General features: G+C 35.1%; 2 protein-coding genes across 2 annotated transcripts in view; one reads left to right on the plus strand and one right to left on the minus strand.

Moving 5' to 3' along the window:
• Positions 1 to 23,510, plus strand: part of LOC114467258 (TOX high mobility group box family member 2-like) — a 262,292-nt gene that overhangs the window by 18,138 nt on the left and 220,644 nt on the right. The window lies entirely within an intron of this gene.
• Positions 10,397 to 19,170, minus strand: LOC114466934 (low-density lipoprotein receptor-related protein 8-like). Its single transcript, XM_028452811.1, has 10 exons — positions 19,152 to 19,170; positions 15,962 to 16,105; positions 15,502 to 15,645; positions 14,405 to 14,548; positions 13,958 to 14,101; positions 13,592 to 13,735; positions 11,706 to 11,855; positions 11,193 to 11,345; positions 10,640 to 10,810; positions 10,397 to 10,538 (listed from the first exon to the last, which is right to left on the minus strand). Exons 2-10 carry the CDS (start codon positions 16,092 to 16,094, stop codon positions 10,519 to 10,521), a joined length of 1,203 nt encoding a protein of 400 aa, XP_028308612.1. The 5' UTR covers positions 16,095 to 16,105; positions 19,152 to 19,170; the 3' UTR covers positions 10,397 to 10,518.

The following is a 23,510-nucleotide window of genomic DNA, read 5'->3' on the forward strand; positions in this document are numbered from 1 at the left end:
CTTTTAAAAGAACATCTAATTTTCCATAACACGTATAGAACCTAGCAATAATGATATATAGATAATAATAATGCTGCCATTTTTAAAGTCAAGGACTTGTGGTTGGGGTGAGACTAGACAAGACTTTTTTTTTTCTCATTACACATTACCATTAACTCAAATGGAAAAAGAAAGGCAACAATTAAAACATGTTTAAAACATACCAAAAATTGCTACAAATATTATCTAGATTGGTTTAAGTATTTTTACCTAAGTTTGCGCATCTTTGTCCACAGCGAGTGTTGCAGCACTTCTCTTCTCCAGGGCAATCATAGTCATTGTCACATTTCTTCCAATCATGACAAATAGAAGAATCTATGTGAAGCAGGTCACGAGGGCACGTTCCTGGTTTATCTGAGGGATAAAGAATATCATATCAGTACAAAGTAAACAGTGTTTGATTTAAAAAAAAAAAAAAAAAAGACTTTTGCGTTAAAACACCTCTTATTTTACAGAAGATGTACAAAACATGACATTGATGAAACATCCTGCTTTTGTAGATGATAACTTTGCAGCCGTTTCAATAGTTAAGGACTGCTGGTTGATGTGAGACTCAACAAGACCATTTATTCTTATTACCACTGATTCAATTGGAGAAAGGCAGCTGATTACAATTGTTTTAAAAAAAATCTAGAAATCTTCTTAGTGAATATTTCAGATTTGTTTGTTAATTATCTTTACCTAAGTTTGTACATCTTTGTCCACAGCCAGTGTTGCAGCACTTATTTTCTCCAGGGCAATCATAGTCATTGTTACATTTCCACCATGTATTACAAAGAGAAGAATCACAGTGAGGCAGCTCACGAGGGCACGTTCCTGGTTTATCTGAGGGATAAAGAATCTTGTATCAGTACAAAAAAACCATAGTTTTTTTTCATTTTAAAAACTCCTAGATTTTATTAATCAAAACACATAAAAACGCCTCTTTTTCTACACAAGACATATAGATCATAGCATTGATATATCAGCTCTTGTAGATAATAATATTGCAGCCATTTCGCAAGTTAAAGACTTTGTAGGAATAGACTCAATAAGAGTATTTGATCTATACAAAATGCCATTGTGATTACACATTACCACTGAATAAAATAAAGGCAGGCAAATAAACAAAATCTTCAAAAATACGGTAAATTCCTTGAAAGAACCAGATTTGTTTGTTCATCACCTTTACCTATGTTTGCACATTTGTATCCACAGCGAGTGTTGCAGCACTTCTGTTGTCTGGGGCAATCGTAGTCATTGTCACAATTATTCCAACCATGACATTTAGTCGAACCACCGTGAAGCAGCGCTCGAGGGCAAGTTCCCGGTTTTTCTGAGGGAGAAAAAATTTCGTATCAGTACAAAATTAACATACTTTTTGATAAAACATTTTTTAAAAAGTCTTAAATTTTTTTTATTAAAATGTTGTACATCTAATTCTACACAAGAACATAACATACCACTGTTGATGCATCAGTGCTATGTTATATGAATAACGTGGTATGCTTGGGGATTCTTTTATGCCCTGTTTTGTTCAATTTGTCTCCCTCTTGGTGATGTCATCAAGAGGCACGGAGTGAACTTCAACAGTTACGCTGATGATATGCAGCTGTACATCTCAGTGTCTCCTGATGATACCAGTTCAGTGGATCCTCTTTTTAACTTTTTATTCTGGACATCAAATCCTGAATGGCAGAAAACTTTCTCCAGCTTAATCAGAACAAAACTTAAGTTTTAGTTTTGGATCCTGAGGCCCAGAGAGAGAAACTTTTACCTAGATTACAATGTAATGTACCCTTGGAGTCTTACCAACTTAATTGTACAATGTATATGTTTTGTATCACTGCTTGACTCCATGTTCAGTTTGGGAAGACCGTTTTATATACGCTTTTCCACTTCTGTATTTTGGTTTTTAGATGTACTGCATTTCTTTGGATGTCTGAAGACCTGGTTTATCTGGAGTAATGTTGTGTTGTACTTGGTCCAAAAGTAACATTTCTGTTTTGTTTCTTAAGAAACCATTGTTGAGTCACTTATATACAGAGAAAGCAATGTAACAAGTTCTTATAAGTTTTGTTTGAAGATTTTCCAATGGCTACACATGTAGCCAAAGTTAAGTGGGGAGAATCTCATCAATAGGAGTAATGATATTGTTTGATAACCAAGGGGGAATTGTGTTAATGAGACCCTAGAGATAATACCTTGACAATTGAATTATAAATAGTTGTTGAATAGGGCCGACCTTCAGCGTAATGAAAAATTCACGACACATTTGAATGTAATGCAATAGATAGGAATTTATTGGCAGGAAGAATCATATTACTTTGTCTTTAGATCAAGGGAAGATCTCACAGTCATTAAAGAAATGTGATTTAATCAAACTAAAGCAACAATTTAGAGCCAAACTGAACAAATCATTACAAATAGTCTAAAGCCAAGTGGAATTTGGTTAAAAACGTTGTTTGATTAGGATTTTTGCATCAATCCAAGTAAATGCTTCTGTGGTGTTTGGTAGTGATCTCTGCAGGATGATGGATTAACACAGTATGTGTTGTTCACAATCAGTCCAGCTCTCTGGGACGACATGTCAGATGCCCTTAACCACGGCCATAGTGCTCTGGGAAAAACAAAGGCAAAAACACAGTCTTTAAAGTAGCAAAAATTATATTGACAAGAATTTGTTTCATCTTTGTTTTATCTTACTTTTTAATGGGTTCAGGCATCTCTTTCCACAACGTTTGAAGCAGCACTTCTTTCTTCCATGACAGTCATTGTCACTATGGCACCGATCCTTGCAGTTTTTATGGTGAAACCATCTCCAGAGCTGATCGTGACGGGGACAAAACCCTGGTTTCCCTCCTAGCCCTGTAGAAACTAATACACACACACACACACACACACACACACACACACACACACACACACACACACACACACACACACACACACACACACACACACACACACACACACACACACACACACACACTCACAAGTTAAAAAGTTAAACAAGATTTAAGTAAGAGATAACATTACACATTTTTTCTTTGTAATCACTTTCCCTATAAAGCAAGTTTTTGACTATCCAGGAAGTTATTCCGAAGAAAACCTTTTTAAATGCATTAACACCGTTAATGTTGAATAATTAATTTAGCATGAGCAAATTAGCCAATTTCCTAGTTTGGGACAATAAATCCTAACAATCTTTTAGTAATCTCCAAAATAAATACCGTAAGTAAATAAAGTCTTCGGCCTGAGCTTAGTCTTAAATCTTGAATCAAATGGCTTAAGAGATCATTATTGTCAGCTGAGCTATCAGGAAACCATGATAGCATAAAATCATACATATTATTAAACTTTATATATATATATATATATGTATATGTATATATGTATATGTATATATATATATATATATATATATATATATATATATATATATATATATATATATATACATATACATATACATATATATCTTAAGTTCATTAAAGGTAAACAATAACTTTGTATAAACCACAACTGTTTACAAGTTCTGGCAAACCACAGACATAGAGGTGGAACAAATTAAATTAGTCAATGCTACAAAAGAGATTTTCTTCATTGAGTCGTCAGTCACCTGAGCATGGATCAGCACATCTACGTTCAGAGCGGCAGCCGCAACACTTCTGGTTCCCGGGGCAGTCAGAGTCATCAGAGCATTTGTGAGCCTTTTTATAACCGTACCGATACCAATGAGAGCGGTTGTCAGGGCACTTTCCAGGCTTCTGTGCTGAAGAAAGAAATGAGTAAATATAAGACACTGATCATCTTTAATTGTGTTGTTACAATTTTATATTTGTCTCACTTGTTAACAAAATAAAAAATTCTCACATTCACAAGAAAAGTTGTCCGAGCTTGGCTTTAAATCAAATGTTTTGGTCAATGAGAATGAAAAAAGTAGTAAACATGTCAATTAAATTATGAATTAACAAGTGAATAACATGTTGACATGCCTATAGCTGTACATCAAATACTGCAGGGTGATCCATCCTAAATGAATACATTATACATAGATTTAAAGCAGTAGTTTACATGTTTGTGTCAGGACCTGAAGGCCTGTGAACATTAAATTGGGTAAACATATTGCCAGTCTTGTGTTTATACTGGCTTTTATGTTTTTTTGTCTAGTGTGACTTTGACATTTTCTATCCATCCATTTTCAGACCCACTTTGTCCTATTTCAGGGTTGTGGGGGAGTTTGATATTTTCGACTTGCCTTTATTTTTCTTAACTGCACCCTGTTGGTGGGTTAAACTGGGAAACATTGTTATAACCTGATAAAACTATAGCAGGTCCCCTCTTCTGTGTTTACACACTATCAATGTTGAAAGCTGGCATAATTGTTGGAAACACAGTACAAAAGCAAAGATATTCTACTTTAAATATTTTACTTATCAGTTCAAGAATTACTTTTGTGTGGGTTCACACATTCAGTCCCACAGCGAAAACTGCAGCACTTTTGACCACCCCGGCATTCAAAGTCGTTGTTGCATTTGTCCTTTTTGTCACAATTGGCCCAAGATCTGTCTCGGCCATGAAGTGGACAGGATCCTTTTTTTTCTGAGAGACGGAAAATACATGTCAGGCATCGTTGTTAACAGCAGAAAAACCTGATTTTTACCCAAAGGGGGGAAAATCAATCTGACGCATTTACTTTACTACATTCAGCTCAAAGACAACACATACTGTATGGTATGGTATGGTCTGTCTGTCTGTCTGTCTGTCTGTCTGTCTGTCTGTCTGTCTGTCTTTTATTTAGATCCCCATTAGCTATACTACAAAAGCAATAGCTATTCTTCCTGGAGGTGTACATCACAGACTATATATGCAGAACAGTTCTAAAGTACAACAAACAAATTAGATATGATGTACAAACCACATTCACACAGAAAATAAAATATAACCAAAGCATACATAATACACAACAACATTAACCAAAATACACACAACATAGAAAAAATAAAAAATAACTACTAGTTGATTGAAAAAATAACTCGGGTATAAACTTATGCCATGCAATAAATATGTAATACATCTGTCTGTCTTAGTGGAGTGTGAATGATAATGATGTTGCCATTCATTGAAGAAAGGTATCATTACAATTCATTATTACCTCCACCAAGGAGGTTATGTTTTTACCAGCATTTATTTATTTGTTTGTTTGTGTACAGTCTAATTAAAATATAATGGACTTTCAGGAAATATGAAATAATTCTTTTCACTTGCTCATGGAGATTTGCTTTATATGGATCTTCAATAAGCAGTTCATGTATATAAAGCCCACATCGATTAGAATAGAGGAGAACTCCAGTGGCGTTGGAATCAGTTATTCAAAATAACTGGATACCATGTAAATATGAGTTGGGGATCGTCTTACGCTTTTTGCTGCTGTTCTGTTATGTGTAGACTAGATTCAGCAGATGTATGTTTCCTACCCCACAGGTCAGCAAAAGAAGTGTGTGAATCATAAACAGTCTCTGGTGGATTTTTTTTAAAGTACGTTATAATAATTATGACCATATATTAGCTGTGGGGTTTTAGTTTCAGAATTTCAAATCTGTTACTAAGAAAAGTGACTGAAAAATGTTCCTTTATTTTTTTTGGGAAAATACTATACTATTTTTCATTGTCAAAAGAATCCCTTGATAAACTATTCAAAACAATGCAATTTAACTAAAAATAAATCTTGAATGAAATAAATAAAGGAATACAAATGAAGAAGCTTATTATTTAAATTCTGGTTGTATAGTAAACAATACAAAACTGCATAATAGTTATTTTTCTTTTTAAAAGTGCAACTGAAAATGTGTTTTGGGCCTTAACAATTGGACTTAAAAAAAAAAAAAAAAAAAAAAAAACTGTCATTTTACTGTCTTTAGGTCAGATATTTGTTTGAACCAGCAGAGGGCGCTGGTAACCCAGTGGTCGGTTGGCATGCAGATATTTTGCAGTGAAGAAGAGATGCTATGCTAGCAAACAGAGCTAATAGAAAAACGTGACTTTTACAGATGTTCACGTAATAGTACAGATATTCTTTCGGTGCTATAGGGGTAAGGAATCAATTATGAATATGTTTAAGAGTAGAAGACGGACAGAAAGAAAGTATTAGCAGATTTCGCTCGCCGCCAACACTTCTGGGTAGCGCCCTCTGCTGGTTAAAAAAAGTACTGCGATTCAATTTTCACAGCATCGATGTGAATCGTTTTACCTATGAATCAATTTTTAACTGCCTTACGATTAATCGTTACATCCCTAATGTATATATAAAAAATTATTATTTTTTTGAAACTATAGTTGAAAGTCCTATCAATTTTGATTAAGGAAATATTACAGGAATTAATAAATAAAATAATTTTTAAAAGATTATTTTTTTCCTTATCAACGTATTTTATTGTATTCATTTTGTAAGCCTTGTATTGCATATCATATCATGAACTCACTGTATTGTCCCACCCCTACGACAATAATACTCACATTTTTGTCATATAAAAGAACTAAGTCTATACCAACTACCTTAGAATCTCCAAATACTACCTCAAGTGTGTTTGGATCAAAAGTTATTTTTTTTTGTTTTTTTTTTATGATTTAGAAAACACTGGGATGATCTGTGGAGGGAAATTTTGGTTGTAAACGAGATCCCTTATAAGCCTCACAATTAAAGATAGTTGTAAGAATTTAGAAAATACTGTTTCATGGCCTATTGTAGCACAAAAGTTATTGTTTAGACTGCAACTGTTGGTCTGTGGGTGTTATAAACTCATATCAGTTTTTATGAATAAAAACCATCACTGGCATACATAAAAGAAAACGGGAACATTTGTTGTCAACATTTGCCGTTTTATAGTTCATAAATCACCTGCTTTTGGTGCTGCACATTCATTCCCGCAGCGAAAACTGCAACACTTATGATCACCGCTGCAATCATTGTCGTAGTTGCATTTGTCAACACTGTCACAATGATGCAAATAGGACTCACGAAGTGGACATGATCCTGGTTTTTCTGGGAGACAAAAATTACAATATAAAAACAACTACGGAGAAAAATACAAAAAGTACTTAGATGTCAGCAATCTTGAAATGGCTTTGATTTGATTTTATGTTATGAAACCAAATAGCAGTTAACATGGTACAATGATTACAAGTTTACACTGGTTTAAACAAAGAAGAAGAGGCCAAAATTAAACAAAACAAAGTACAGAAATCTACTTGAAAAGATTATGCTGATTGGTATTGTTAATTACCTTCATGTAAGTTTGTGCATCTTTGTCCACAGCGAGTGTTGAAGCACTTCTCATCTCTGGGGCAGTCATTCTCATTGTCACATTTCTTCCATTTATGACAATGAGGCAAACCATGCCGAAAGAGCGAACGAGGGGACATTCCTGGTTTATTTGAGGGATAAAAAATTTAGTATTATTAAGCAATAGAGGAAGATTTGTTGAAACATTATCTAGATTGACTTGTTATTTATCTTTACCGAAGTTTGCGCATCTATCTCCACAGTGAGTGTTGCAGCACTTCTTTTTTCCAGGGCAATCATAGTCATTGTTACATTTCTTCCATTTATGACAATTAGAAGAACCACTGTGAAACAGCTCATGAAGGCACGTTCCTGGTTTATCTAAATGATAAAGAATCTCGTGTTAGTACAAAAAAACATAGTTTTTGTTTGAAAAAAAATCCTGGATTTTCTACAAAAAAACACAATTAATCTTCATAAGACGTACAAAACATGACATTGATGATATGTCTGCTTTTGTAGATAAAAATAATAATCTATTTCTATTTCTAAAGGGATGGACTTGTAGTAGGGGTGTAACTCAACAATAACATTTATTCTTTACAAAATGCTGTCGCGATTACACTGTAATTTATTCAAATGGAAAAACGAAGGCAAATAAATTTATTTTTAAAGAAAAGTCAGATTGTTTTTTTTTAAATTTTATTTTATTTACCCAATTTTGCACATCGATGTCCACAGCGAGTGTTGCAGCACTTCACGTGTCCAGGGCAATCATAGTCCGAGTCACATTTCTTCCATTTATGACAATTAGATGAACCACTGTTAAGCAGCGGACGAGGGCACGTTCCTGGTTTATCTGAGGGATAAAGAATCTCAAATCAGTGCAAAAAAAATTCCTAAATTTCCTACATTAAAATGCCTTTTTCAGATACAGTAAGATGTACAGAACATGGCATTGATGATATATCCTACTTCTGTAGATAATGATGATGCAGCTGTTTTGAAAATGACAGACTTTTGGTCGTGGTGAGACTCAACAAGAGCATTTGATCTTTACAAAATGCTGTCACTGATTCAAATAAAGAAAGGCAGCAGAATACAATTGTTTTAAAAAAAATTGTACAATTGTTTAAAAAAAACCATTCTGGATGGATTCTCCATCCAGACTGGTTTAAGTATCTTTACCAAAGTTTGCGCATCTTTGTCCACAGCGAGTGTTGAAGCACTTCTCGTCTCTCAGGCAATCGTAGTGATTGTTACATTTCTTCCATTTATGACAATCAGGTGAACCATGCTGAAGGAGCGAATGAGGGGACGTTCCCGGTTTATCTGAGGGATAAAATATTTAGTATTACAAAACAATAAACATGGTCTTGGATAAGAACAAAATACAATTTTAAAAATCCTCGATTTTCTAAATTAATACACATCTAAATCTACATACAGAGCATGGCATTGATATGATATATTCAATTCATGATATAATGCTATTGTAGATAATAATAAACTCAGCAAGAGCATTTATTCTTCTCAAAATGCTGTTATGATGACACATTACCACTAATTCAAATAGAGAAAGGCAGGCTAATAAACAAAATCTTCAAAAATAAGGTAAATTGCTTGAAAGATTATCCAAATTTGTTTGTTCATCACCTTTACCTATGTTTGCGCATTTATATCCACAGCGAGTGTTGCAGCACTTCTTTTTTCCGGGGCAATCGTAGTCATTCTCACAATTAGTCCAACCATGACAGTTAGCCGAACCACTGAGAAGCACTGCACGAGTGCATGTTCCTGGTTTTTCTGAGGGAGAAAGAATCTCATATCAGTACAAAATAAACATACTTTTTGATAATATATATATTTTTTTTAATCCTAGATTTTTTTCATTAAAGTACTGTACTTATAATTCTTCATAAGACATATAACATACCACTGTTGATGTATCAGTGCCATGTTATATGAATAACTTGGTATACTTAGAGATCAATTTTAGGCCCTTTTTTGTCTTGTCAATTTGTGATGTCATCAGGAGACACCGAGTGAACTTCAACAGTTACGCTGATTATATGCAGCTGTACATCTCAGTGTCTCCTGATGACACCAGTTCAGTGGATCCTCTTTTTTTTAAAAAACTTTTTAACTAACTAAAAAACTTTCTCCAGCTTAATCAGAACAAGGCTAAAGTTTTCCTACTTGGTCCTGATTTTAATGTACTTTTGAAGTCTTGATTTTGATTAAAACGTATCCTAAACTTAATTTTACAATGTATATGTTTTGTATCACTGCCTGACTCTATGTTTAGCTCAGAAAGCCCCTTTAAATAAGCTTTTCCACTTGTGTATTTTGTATTTACCTGGTTTATCTTTAACTCTGAAATGGTTTTGAGACTAGAATGAGTTAGAGATCCATTTACAACCCCAAAGCCTTAACTTAGATTTTTTCATCTTTGACCATTTGTTCACATTTTATTACAATATGGTGTTGATTGATTCATGTCTTGATAAATATTTTCGAATTTTTAGATATGTAGATATCAGTATTTTATGTTCCTTATTTATGAATGTATTGTTTTGGTTCCAAGAGTAACATTTATGTTTTGGATCTAAAGAAAACAATAAAGACCCACTTTTATACAGGGAGAGTAATTCAACAGATTCCCATGAATGTCGTTTCAAGATTTTCCAATGGCTGCACATGCAACCAGAGCTAAGTGGGGAGAATCTCATCAACAGGAGTGATGATGTTAGTTAATGACCAAGTGAGAATTGTGTCAATGAGACCCCCAACACTAGCGTTAATACCTTGAATATTTAAAGATTGATAGTTGTTAAATATCTGACTGACCTTCAGTGTAATGAAAAAAACATGACACATGTAATGCATTAGCTAGGAATTTATTGGCAGGAAGAATCTTTGTCTTTAGATCAAAGAATGATCTCACTGATGGAAACATTAATGTGAAGGGTTGTCATTAAAGAAAAGGGATTTCATCAAACTAAAGAAACAATTTCAAGCCAAACTGAACTAACCGTTACAAATAGTATAGAGCCAAGTGGAGTTTGGTGGAAAACAGAGTTTGATTAAGAATTTTTGCATCAATCCAAGTAAATGCTTCTGATATGTTTGATAGTGGTCCCTGTAGGATGGTGGATCACAGCTTGTGTTGTTCACAATCAGTCCAGCTCTCTGGGGCGTCACGTCAGATGCCCTTAACCACGGCCATAGTGCTCTAGGAATAAAAAAAAAGACAAAAACACAGTTACAAAACTCATCTTTAAAGTAGCAAAAATGATATTGACAAGAATTAGTTTCATCTTTGTTATGTCTCACTTTTCACTGGGTTCAGGCATTTCTTTCCACAACGTTTGAAGCAGCACTTCTTTCTTCCATGACAGTCAGTGTCAGTATGGCACCGATCCTTGCAGTGTCTATGATGACGACGTCTCCAGTGGTGATGATAACGGGGACAAAACCCTGGTTTACCTCCTTGCCCTGCAGAAACTAATATACATCCACACACACACACACACACGCACGCACACACACACACACACACACACACACACACACACACACACACCGTTTAAGTAAGATATAGTGTAATATAAAATAATAATAATGTAAAAATAAAATAATCTTTAGGCCGTAGCTTTCTCTAAAATATTGAGTCAAATGGCTACAATGATCGTTTGTCCGCTGAGCTACCTATATAATTAGGAAACCCTACAGTGGTTTGAAACCTTTTTTCTAAGTTAATTAAGGTTAAACAAATAATCCCAATTTTTGCTTTTTCATAGTAAATTGTGATTTTGAACAAGTTCTAGCAAACCACAGACATAGAGGTGGAAAAACTAAATTACTCAATGCTACAAAAGATTTTCACCTTGGCTGGGATTAGTACATCTACGTGTAAAGCGGCAGCCACAACACTTTTCTTTCCCGGGGCAGTCTGAGTCATTGGAGCATTTGCGAGCTTTTTTATAACCATACCGATACCAGTGTGAGTGATTGTCAGGGCACCTTCCAGGCTTTTGTCCTGAAGAAAGAATTAGGTAAATATGAGACAATGATAATCTTTAACAGCCCTGGTACAAAAAAGAATTCTCACATTTCAAACTACAAAAACAGAGAAAAGTTATCCTCCTAGCTTGGCTTGAAGCTCAGCTACCTTTATGCAATGCCTGCTTCCTGAGGTTTTTGCCAACAGGAATTTCAAAATCATAGTTTTTGGTCAATAAAAATTGAAAATGGGGGGAAAATTCATGTCAATAAAATTACGATTTAACAAATTATTAACATGTTGACATGTTTAGTAGCTACATCGAGGAAAGCAGGCATGTTTGTTAGAAACACAGTACATAAGCAAAGTTATTCTACTTTAAGTATTTTTGCTTACCTTGGTGTGGGTCCACGCATTCAGTCCCACAGCGAAAACTGCAGCACTTCTTATCATCCTGACAGTCAAAGTCAATGTTGCATTTGTCTTTTCTGTCACAATTAGGTGAAGAACTATCTGGGTCCTGAAGTGGACAGGATCCTTTTTTATCTGAGGAACATAAATTACACATCAAGCACAGTTGTTAAAAGCATAAAAACATGTTTTTTACACAAAGTGGGGGGAAATCTACTGGTGAACCCAAAATATAATATTACTAATGTATCATTACAATTCAATATTGCCTCCAACAAGGAGGTTATGTTTTTAGTTGCATTTATTTGTCTGTTTGTTTGTGAGCAGTCTAATTAAAAACTTATGGACCTATTTTGATTAAGGAAATATTAGAAATGCAATGAGAAACAAGTGATATGATTTTGGGGATGATCCAGATCAATATCCTTATTCTGGATGAGTTTTACAAATTGAAAATTCTATCTCCTATCTTTGGTCAAATTTAAAAAAATTATGTTGGTTCCCAATCGACCAATTTTTGTAAAATTAGACTCAGATATGTGGCCGTCCTGTTTTTTTAAGTTACAATATATTTTCAAAAACATATCGGACATTAACCAGAGAATGATGAAGAAAGTCTGAGCATAGAAACAATGTGCATTTTACAGGAAGATGGGGATTGACTCTTTTCTTACTTAATATAATATTTTATTTCACTTGCTCGTGGTGAAAGTGGATTTTTGAAAAGGATGTTATGATAATGATGAACACATATTAGCGGTGTGGTTTTAGTTTCAGAACACCATTAATTGTTAGTCTGGAAGTGGCACTTTTCAGGCTTTAGACTTTTGAACATCATTTTTTTATTATTTTGTTGTTTTGTTGTTTCGAACAACATTTTTAAACTCAAAGCTCATACAGTTCAAAGTCTAATCAATTTTGATTAAATAAATATCATAGGATTAAAGAAATAAAATAATGTTTTTTGTCTTTTTTTTCCTTTTCAAGATATTGTATCGATTTCGTGAACCGCCGTATCTTTCCACCGACTATAACAATAACATCACCCGTTTGTCATTATATACACTAACTAACTCTATACCAACTACCTGAGAAGGGCCGAATACTACCTCAAGTGTGTTTGATTAAAAGGGTTTTTGTTTTTTTAGGAATTAGAAATCAGGCATATTTGCTATTTTAGTTCATAAATCACCTGTTTGTGGTGCTACGCATTCAGTCCCACAGCGAAAACTGCAGCACTTATCACTACCGTTGCATTCAAGATCGTAGGTGCATTTGTTAACACTAACACAATGAAGCAATGTAGATTCTGGATCTTTAATTGGACAGGATCCGGCTTTTTCTGGGAGACAAAAATGAAAATTTAAAAACAAATTTGGAGAAATACAGTATATAAGAAGTGCTTCAATGCCACAGTCTTGAAAATGCCTTCTTTTATTTTGTTATAATGTTATAATACTGGTTTTAACAAACAAAATAAACAATTAAAATACAGAAATCAACTTGAAAGGATTATACTGATTGTTTTTTTTAATCACCTTCATGTAAGTTTGTGCATTTATGTCCACAGTGAGTGTTGCAGCACTTCTCTTTTCTAGGGCATTCATAGTCACAGTCACATTTCTTCCAATCATGACAAAGAGAAGCACTACTGTGAAGCAGCGCACGAGGACACGTTCCTGGTTTATCTGAGGGATAAAAAAATCTAATATCAAAAAACAATAAACATGGTCTTGGATAAAAAAAACAGCAAGATACAACACCTAAATCTACATAAGACTTGAAGGAGATGACATTGATCATATATCCTGCTTTTGTAGAGGTTCAAAACATATGTGAAATTACTGAAATGGTTTGTATATCACCTTTACCTAAGTTTGTGCATTTATGTCCACAGCGAGTTTTGCAGCACTTCTCTTCTCCAGGGCAATCATAGTCATTGTCACATTTCTTCCATTTATGACAAAGAGAAGAACTACTGTGAAGCAGTGCACGAGGGCAAGTTCCTGGTTTATCTGAGGGAAAAAGAATCTTGTTTCAGTATTATATAAACATGATATTTGTTTTTTTAAATATTGTGGATTTTCTACATTAAAACACTTTGTATTTCAAATAGGATGTACAGAACATGGAATTGATGATATATCCTGCTTTAGTAGACCATAAAAATGCAGCCATTTCTAAAGTAAACTGCTGGTAGGGGTGACACTCAACCAGAGCATTCAATATATTGTTACTTAAGTTTGCGCATCTTTGTCCACAGCGAGTGTTGCAGCACTTCTCTTCTCCAGGGCAATCATAGTCATTGTTACATTTCTTCCAATCATGACAACGAGAAGAATCAATGTGAAGAAGCTCACGAGGGCACGTCCCTTGTTTATCTGAGCGATAAAGAGTCTCACATCAGTACAAAATAAACAAGTCTTTGATTTTAAAAAAAGGTGGATTTTCTCCATTAAAACACCTCTAATTCTACGTAAGACAAAGAACATGGCATCTGCTCTTGATAATAATAATGCAGCCATTTCTTGTGGTAGGGGACTCAACAATTTTTTCACAAAATGCTTTTGTGATCACACTATAGCACTGATTTAAATAGAGAAAGGCAAGTAAATAAAACAATGTTCAAAAATACAGAAAACTACTTGAAAGATTAACCAGATTGGTTTGTTGAGAATCTTTACCTAAGTTTGCGCATCTTTGTCCACAGCGAGTATTGCAGCACTTCTCTTCTCCAGGGCAATCATAGTCATTGTTACATTTCTTCCATTTATTACAACGAGAAGAATCAATGTGAAGCAGCTCAAGAGGGCACGTTCCTGGTTTATCTGAGGGATAAAGAAAATCGTATTAGTACAAAATTAATATCATTTTAGTTATAAAATTGAAATACCACTAATTTTACATAAGACACATAAAACATGCAGAGCCAGAGATTGGCACTGGCAGACCCCCGCGACCCTGACAAACAGGAATAAGTGGGTCTGAAAATGGAGGGATGGATGGATATATAACATACCACTCTTGATGTATTTGTGCCATGTTAAATCAATAACGTGGTATGCTTAGGGATCAATTTTAGGCCCTTTTTTGTTCAATTTGTCTCCCTCTTGATGATGTCATCAGGAGGCACAGAGTGAACTTCAACAGTTACACTGATGATATGCAGCTGTACATCTCAGTGTCTCCTGATGACACCAGTTCAATGAATGCTCTTTTTAACTTTTTACTCTGGATAGCAAATCCTGGATGGCAGAAAACTTTCTCCAGCTTAATCAGAATGAAACTACAGTTTTATTTATTGTTTCTGAGGCAGAGAGAGAGAGAGAAACTTTTACTAAGATTGCAAGTAGCATCTTTAATTCTTACTGGTTTTTAAGTGTCTCAATAGTCTTGGGCCGTTTATTAGTCAGAACTGCTTTTACCTCATGAACCTAAATCCCTAAAGTGAGGACACACACACACACACACACACACACACACACACACACACACACACACACACACACACACACACACACACACACACACACACACACACACACACACACACACACACACACACAGTGAGGCTGAGGCGTCATTCTAATTTTATCGGCTTTTTCTGTGGAACAGTCTGCCAAAGCACCTCAGGGCCGCAAAGACTGTTAATGCTCTTCACTTTCATTATTTTACTTACAATTTATTGTATTTACTGTCTTGTATTCTGCTCAGGCAAGCAACTTAAGCGATGTTCAAAAATACAAAAAAGTATTATCCGGATTGGTTCAATTATCTTTACCTAAGTTTCCGCATCTTTGTCCGCAACGAGTGTTGCAGCACTTCTCTTCTCCAGGGCAATCATAGTCATTGTCACATTTCTTCCAATCATGACAACGAGAAGAATCAATGTGAAGAAGCTCACGAGGGCACGTTCCTTGTTTATCTGAGAGATGAAGAATATGTATCAGTAAAAAATGTTTTTTTGATGAAAAGAAAAATAGACCTTGTTTTTCTACAAAAACAGAACAGTACAGAACATGGCATTTATATATCTGCTTTTGTAGATAATATTAATGCAGCCAGAAGGACTTGTGGTAGGGGTGTGAGACTCAACAAGAAACATTTATTCTTCATAAAATGTTGCTTTCATTACACATTAGCATTATGGATTATAATGAAGAAAGGTAGGCATGTAAAACAATGTTAAAAATATGAAAAATTACTTAGAATGATTATCTGGGTCGGTTTGTTATCCTTACTTAAGTTTGCGCATCTTTGTCCACAGCGAGTGTTACAGCACTTCTCTTCTCCAGGGCAATTGAAGTCATTGTTACATTTCTTCCAATCATGACAATGAGAAAAATCAATATGAAGCAGCTCACGAGGGCACATTCCTGGTTTATCTGAGAGATAAAGAATATCATATCAGGAGAAAATAAACATAGTTTTTAGTAGATAGAAATAAAAATCATTAGAGGTGGGTTCTCTACATTAAAACACATCTAATTCAACATCAGACTACATAACATGTCATATATATGATATATCTGCTCTTGTAGATAATAATGCAGCCTCTTTTTAAAGGTAGGGAGAGACTCAACAAGAACATTTAATCTTTACAAAATGCTTTCATGATCAGGCCTTGCCACTGATTCAAATACAGAAAGGAAAGCCGATAAAACAATATTCAAAAGTACAGAATTTCTTGGAAGATTATCCAGATTGGTTTCTTATTTTTATTTACCTAAGTTTGCGCATCTTTGTCCACAGCGAGTGTTGCAGCACTTCTCTTCTCCAGGGCAATCATAGTCATTGTTACATTTTCTCCAATCATGACAAATAGAAGAATCAATGTGAAGCAGCTCACGAGGGCACGTTCCTGGTTTATCTGAGGGATAAAGAATCTCATATTAGTACAATACAAACCTACTTTTTAATGAAAAAATTTGTTTTAAATGTGCCTAAAACACCTCTAATTCTACATAAGACATACAGAACATAGCATTGATGTATCTGCTCTTGTAGATAATAATAACGAAGCCATTTCTAATTTGAAGGACTTGTGGTAGGGTTGAGACTCGACAAGAACATTTAATCTTTACAAAATGCTGTTGTGATTACACATTACCACTGGTATATTTAGAATGGTTTATTTATCTTTACTTAAGTTTGCGCATCTATGTCCACAGCGAGTGTTGCAGCACTTCCCTTCTCCAGGGCAATCATAGTCATTGTTACATTTCTTCCAGTATTGACATTGAGAAAAATCAATGTGAAGCAGCTCACGAGGGCACGTTCCTGGTTTATCTGAAAGATATAAAAATCTTGTATCAGTCCAAAATAAACATATTTTTTGTTATAAATAACAAATATTAAAAACGGTAGATTCTCTACATTAAAACACCTCCAATTAAACATAAGACGTACAGAACATGTCATTTATATGACATATCCTGCTCTTTTAGATAACAATAATAATGCAGCCATTTTCTAAAATGAAGGATTTGTGGTCGGGGTGAGACTTGACAAGACGACTTAATTTACCCAAAATGCTGTTGTGATTACACTTTACCACTGATTCAAATAAAGAAATTAAACATTTCCAAAAATACAGAATATTTTTTGAAAGATTTAGATTGGTTTAAGTATCTTTACCTAAGTTTGCGCATCTTTGTCCACAGCCAGTGTTGCAGCACTTCTCTTCTCCAGGGCAATCATAGTCATTGTCACATTTCTTCCAGTCATGACAAAGAGAAGAATCAATGTGAAGTAGCTCACGAGGGCACGTTCCTGGTTTTTCTGAGGGACACAAAATCTCGTATCAGTACAAAATAAACAGTTTTTGATTAGAAAAAAAGAACATGACTTCCATGATATATCGGCTCTTGTTGATAATAATCTAAAGTGAAGGACTACTGGTAGAGGTGAGACTCAACGAGAACATTTAACATTCACAAAGTGCTGTTGTGATTACACATTACCACTGATTCTATAAAGAGAAAGGCAATTAAATAAAACTATGTTCATCTTTACCCAAGTTTGCACATTTTTGCCCACAACGAGTGTTGCAGCACTTCTCTTCTCCAGGGCAATCATAGTCATTGTTACATTTCTTCCAATCATGACAAAGAGAAGAAATAATCTGAAGCAGCTCACGAGGGCACGTTCCTGGTTTATCTGAGAGATAAAGAATATTATATCAGTACAAAATAAATATAGTTTTTAATGAAAACATTTTTTTTTTCTTTTTTAAAAAGCTTCATTTTGTTATATAATACATCTCTAATTCTACATAAGACATACAGAACATAGCATTGATGACATTTCCTGCTCTGGTAGATCATAAAAATGAAGCCATTTCTAAAGTGAAGGACTTGTGGTAAGTAAAGACTCAACAAGAACATTTAGTCTTTACAAAATGCTTTCATGATCAGACCTTGCCACTGATTCAAATACAGAAAGGAAAGCCGATAAAACAATATTCAAAAGTACAGAATTTCTTGGAAGATTATCCAGATTGGTTTCTTCTTTTTATTTACCTAAGTTTGCGCATCTTTGTCCACAGCGAGTGTTGCAGCACTTCTCTTCTCCAGGGCAATCATAGTCATTGTTACATTTTCTCCAATCATGACAAATAGAAGAATCAATGTGAAGCAGCTCACGAGGGCACGTTCCTGGTTTATCTGAGGGATAAAGAATCTCATATTAGTACAATACAAACCTACTTTTTAATGAAAAAAATTGTTTTAAACGTGCATAAAACACCTCTAATTCTACATAAGACGTACAGAACATAGAATTGATGTATCTGCTCTTGTAGATAATAATAACGAAGCCATTTCTAATTTGAAGGACTTGTGGTAGGGTTGAGACTCGACAAGAACATTTAATCTTTACAAAATGCTGTTGTGATTACACATTACCACTGGTATATTTAGAATGGTTTTTTATCTTTACCTAAGTTTGCGCATCTATGTCCACAGCGAGTGTTGCAGCACTTCCCTTCTCCAGGGCAATCATAGTCATTGTTACATTTCTTCCAGTATTGACATTGAGAAAAATCAATGTGAAGCAGCTCACGAGGGCAGGTTCCTGGTTTATCTGAAAGATATAAAAATCTTGTATCAGTCCAAAATACACATATTTTTTGTTATAAATAACAAATATTAAAAACGGTAGATTATCTACATTAAAACACCTCCAATTAAACATAAGACGTACAGAACATGTCATTTATATGACATATCCTGCTCTTTTAGATAACAATAATAATGCAGCCATTTTCTAAAATGAAGGATTTGTGGTCGGGGTGAGACTTGACAAGACGACTTAATTTACCCAAAATGCTGTTGTGATTACACTTTACCACTGATTCAAAAAGAGAAATTAAACATTTCCAAAAATACAGAATATTACTTGAAAGATTTAGATTGGTTTAAGTATCTTTACCTAAGTTTGCGCATCTTTGTCCACAGCCAGTGTTGCAGCACTTCTCTTCTCCAGGGCAATCATAGTCATTGTCACATTTCTTCCAGTCATGACAAAGAGAAGAATCAATGTGAAGTAGCTCACGAGGGCACGTTCCTGGTTTTTCTGAGGGACACAAAATCTCGTATCAGTACAAAATAAACAGTTTTTGATTAGAAAAAAAGAACATGACTTCCATGATATATCGGCTCTTGTTGATAATAATCTAAAGTGAAGGACTACTGGTAGAGGTGAGACTCAACGAGAACATTTAACATTCACAAAGTGCTGTTGTGATTACACATTACCACTGATTTTAATAGAGAAAGGCAAGTAAATGAAACTATGTTCATCTTTACCCAAGTTTGCACATTTTTGCCCACAACGAGTGTTGCAGCACTTCCCTTCTCCAGGGCAATCATAGTCATTGTTACATTTCTTCCAATCATGACAATGAGAAAAGTCAATGTGAAGCTGCTCACGAGGGCAGGTTCCTGGTTTGTCTGACGAATAAAGAATTTTGCATCAGTACAATCCTTGATTTTCTACATTAAAACATTTCTTATTCTACATAAGACGTATACAGAGCATAGCATTGATGATATATCTGCTTTTGTAAATTATAATAAAGCAGCCATTTCTAAAGTGAAGGACTTGTGGTAGGAATGAGACTCAAAAGCATTTACAGTAAGGCTTTGTTTTTTTTAATATTTAAGTCTACTAGTACTATTAGTAACACAAAGTTGTCTACTAGTAGACGATTTTGAGTACTCACACACTGGTGGGTCTAAAAACTTTACTAGTAAAACAGCTTTTATTAAATCTTGTCAAGTTTACTTGTACTACTAGTAAAGCCAAAATATTAACTAGTAGTATGAGTAGACCTAATGCAAATGAAGTTGGATGGATTCTAACTAAATCCATGACATTGATGGGTTTTAATACTTTCCAAAGCCAATGGCAACCCTGAATTTGCTTTCTTCGCCCCCATTTTAGCATATGATGCTTACTAGTGACACGTTTTGTTTCACTGGTGCTACTAGTGACACTTTTTGCTTCACTAATAAAGTTGCGCACTAGTAAACCAAAATTGACCACGAGCGGAGCTTAACGACTTTCCATTTCAGTACACAACATATATATATACATATATTTTTAATAATATGATACAATTTACGTGTCCTGCTCTTGTACATTTTAAAATGACAGTTATTCTTAAAGGACAAGTGGCAAGAATAAAACTTACTAGAAAGATGATCTAGATTGGTTTGTTAATTATATTTACCTCGGTTTGCACATCTTTGTCCACAGAGAGTGTTGCAGCACTTCTCTTCTCCAGGGCAATCATAGTCATTGTTACATTTCTTCCATTCATAACAATTAGAGGAACTACTGTGAAGGTGCAAACGAGGGCACGTTCCTGGTTTATCTGAGGGGTAAAGAATCTTATATCAGTTCAAATCAAACCAACTATTTGAGTAAAAAAAAAAAAAAACTAATTATGAAAAGCTGGATTTTCTATTTTAAAACACCTCTAAAATTACAACAAAGATAATCCAGAATGGTTTGTTTGTCACCTTTAATAATAATATTAATAATAATAAGAATAATAGTAATAATAATACATTTTATTTAAAGCGCTTTTCGAGACCCTCAAAGACACTTTACAGCATAAAAACAACAAGAAAATATGACAGAGAAAAAAAGTGAGTGAGTGGGTGGGTTAGGGTTAGGTTAAACATTAAATGCTGAATGAAACTGGTGAGTTTTGAGAAATGATTTGAAGGATGGGAGGTCGATGCGGATGTGGCTTGGTAGGGAATTCCATTGGGTGGGGGCAGCTACAGAGAAAGCTCTATCCCCCCAGGTTCTGTACTTGGTCCTGGGGACAGTGAGGAGGTTTGCATCTGAGGAGCGGAGGCTGCTTGAGGGAGTGTAGGGGTGGAGCAGATCTGAGAGGTAGGAGGGGGCCTAATTATTAAGGGCTTCATCGGTGAGAAGGAGGAGTTTGAATTCGATACGCTGAGGAACGGGGAGCCAATGGAGGTTTTGGAGGACAGGGGTGATGTGGTCACGGGAGCGGGTGTGGGTGAGGAGGCGGGCAGCTGCGTTTTGGATGTATTGGAGTTTATTTAAGAGTGTGGAGGTTGTATCAAAGAGGTGTGCTATTGCAGTAGTCAAGGCGGGATGTGATAAAGGCGTGAATTAGAGTTTCCAGCAACGGGGAAGGAAAGTGAAGGGCGGAGGCGAGAGATGTTTTTTGAGGTGGAAAAAAGCGGTTTTTTCATGATTTGTTTGATGTGGTGGTTGAAGGAAAGGTTATTATCAAAAATGACACCAAGGTTACGGCACTGAGAGGCGGGACACAGGGTAGAGTTATCAATGGTGAGGTGAACGTCAGAGGCTGTTTGAGTGAGGGAGGTTGGACCATTGAGGAGTATGTCTGATTTGTTACTGTTTAAGATCAGGAAGTTTTCTTGGAGCTATGTTTTGATATCAGAGACAGTTTGAAAGTGTGGAGTGGGTTTCATGGGCGATAGACTTGGTGGAGATGTATAATTGGACGTCGTACCTAAGTTTGCACATTTTTGTCCACATGGAGTGTTGCAGCACTTCCCTTTTCCAGGGCAATCATAGTCATTGTCACATTTCTTCCATTCGTGACAATGAGAAAAGTCAATATGAAGCAGCTCACGTGGGCAGGTTCCTGGTTTATCTGACGAATAAAGAATCTTGTATCAGTACAACCCTTGATTTTCTACATTAAAACATTTCTTATTCTACATAAGACGTATACAGAGCATAGCATTGATGATATATCGGCTCTTGTAGATTATAATAAAGCAGCCATTTCTAAAGTGAAGGACTTGTGGTAGGAATGAGACTCAAAAGCATTTACAGTAAATACTCGTGCACTAGTGGGTATAAAAACTTTACTAGTAAACAGTTTTTGTTTACTGCTAGACTAGTAAGCCTAGTCTAGTTTACTTGTACTACTAGTAAAGCCAAAATATTAACTAGTAGTATGAGTAGACCTAATGCAAATGAAGTTGGATGGATTCTAACTTAATCCAGGACCTTGATGGGTTTTAATACTTTCCAAAGCCAATGGCAACCCTGAATTTGCTTTCCTCGCCCCACTTTTAGCATATGATTATTACTAGTGACACTTTTTGCTTCACTAATAAAGTTGCACGCTAGTAAACCAAAATTGAGCACAACCAGATCTTAACAACTTTCACTTTCAGTACACAATATATGTACATATTTTTATTAGTAATATGATACAATTGATGTGTCCTGCTCCTGTAGATTTTGAAATTACAGTTATTCTTAAAGGACAAGTGGCAAGAATAAAACTTACTAGAAAGATGATCTAGATTGGTTTGTTAATTATCTTTACCTAGGCTTTTGCATCTTTGTCCACAGAGTGTGTTACAGCACTTCTCTCCTCTGGGGCATTCGTGGTCATTGTCACAATTACTCCAATCATGACATTTGGAAGAATCACTGTAAAGCAGGTCAAGAGGGCACGTTCCCGGTTTATCTGAGGGATAAAGAATGTCATGTCTGTACAAAATATACATCTTTTTTTCATTTAATATACCAGCTGTTTACAAGACAGTGTTCATACAAGCAAAAAGACCAAGGGAAAAGGATACTGAAGTGGAAGCTCGACACTTGTTTTCACCTTCTGAAACCTGAGTAGTTTACCTGTATAGATGATTACACGCTACCAATATTAAAATGGAGAAAACATGCACTGTTATTGGAAACAAAGAGCAAAAAGACAGATATTCTACTTTCAGGATTTTGTTGAGTTGTTCATGAATCACCTTGTAGTGGTGGTGCACAGTGACTTCCACAGGGAAAGTTGCAGCATTTTAAAGTACTCCAGCAGTCATGGTCATTCTGGCATCTATTAGTTTGTTCACAGTAGAGCATACGAAAGTTTGGGTCATAAGATGGGCAGAGTCCTGGTTTTTCTGGGAGACAAAAATAAATATTAAAAACACACTGCTAACACATATAAGACAGGTGAATTTGTTCAGGGACTCCCCCAATACTTTTCTTTTTTTTTTTTTTTTTTTTTTGCAGATTTAGGATAAAATGGATGAATGTTTGGCAGGCAAAACAATTCAAAGTAACAGCACATGTTCTCTTGGTGACATTTTTTATTATGAACCTGATGCTTTGTTGTAAAAAATTGGTAAAAAATTTGTTTGGCCATTTGCAATATACATTTAATTGTTCAAACTCGCAGTCTGTTTGTGGGCTCAAGAGTTTGTTAAAGGTTTTTGCAACCAGATTAATATACATGCTCTAGTAATTACCCACTGA

This window comes from Gouania willdenowi, chromosome 7 (assembly GCF_900634775.1).
Source record: "Gouania willdenowi chromosome 7, fGouWil2.1, whole genome shotgun sequence".
Lineage (NCBI taxonomy): Eukaryota > Metazoa > Chordata > Actinopteri > Blenniiformes > Gobiesocidae > Gouania > Gouania willdenowi.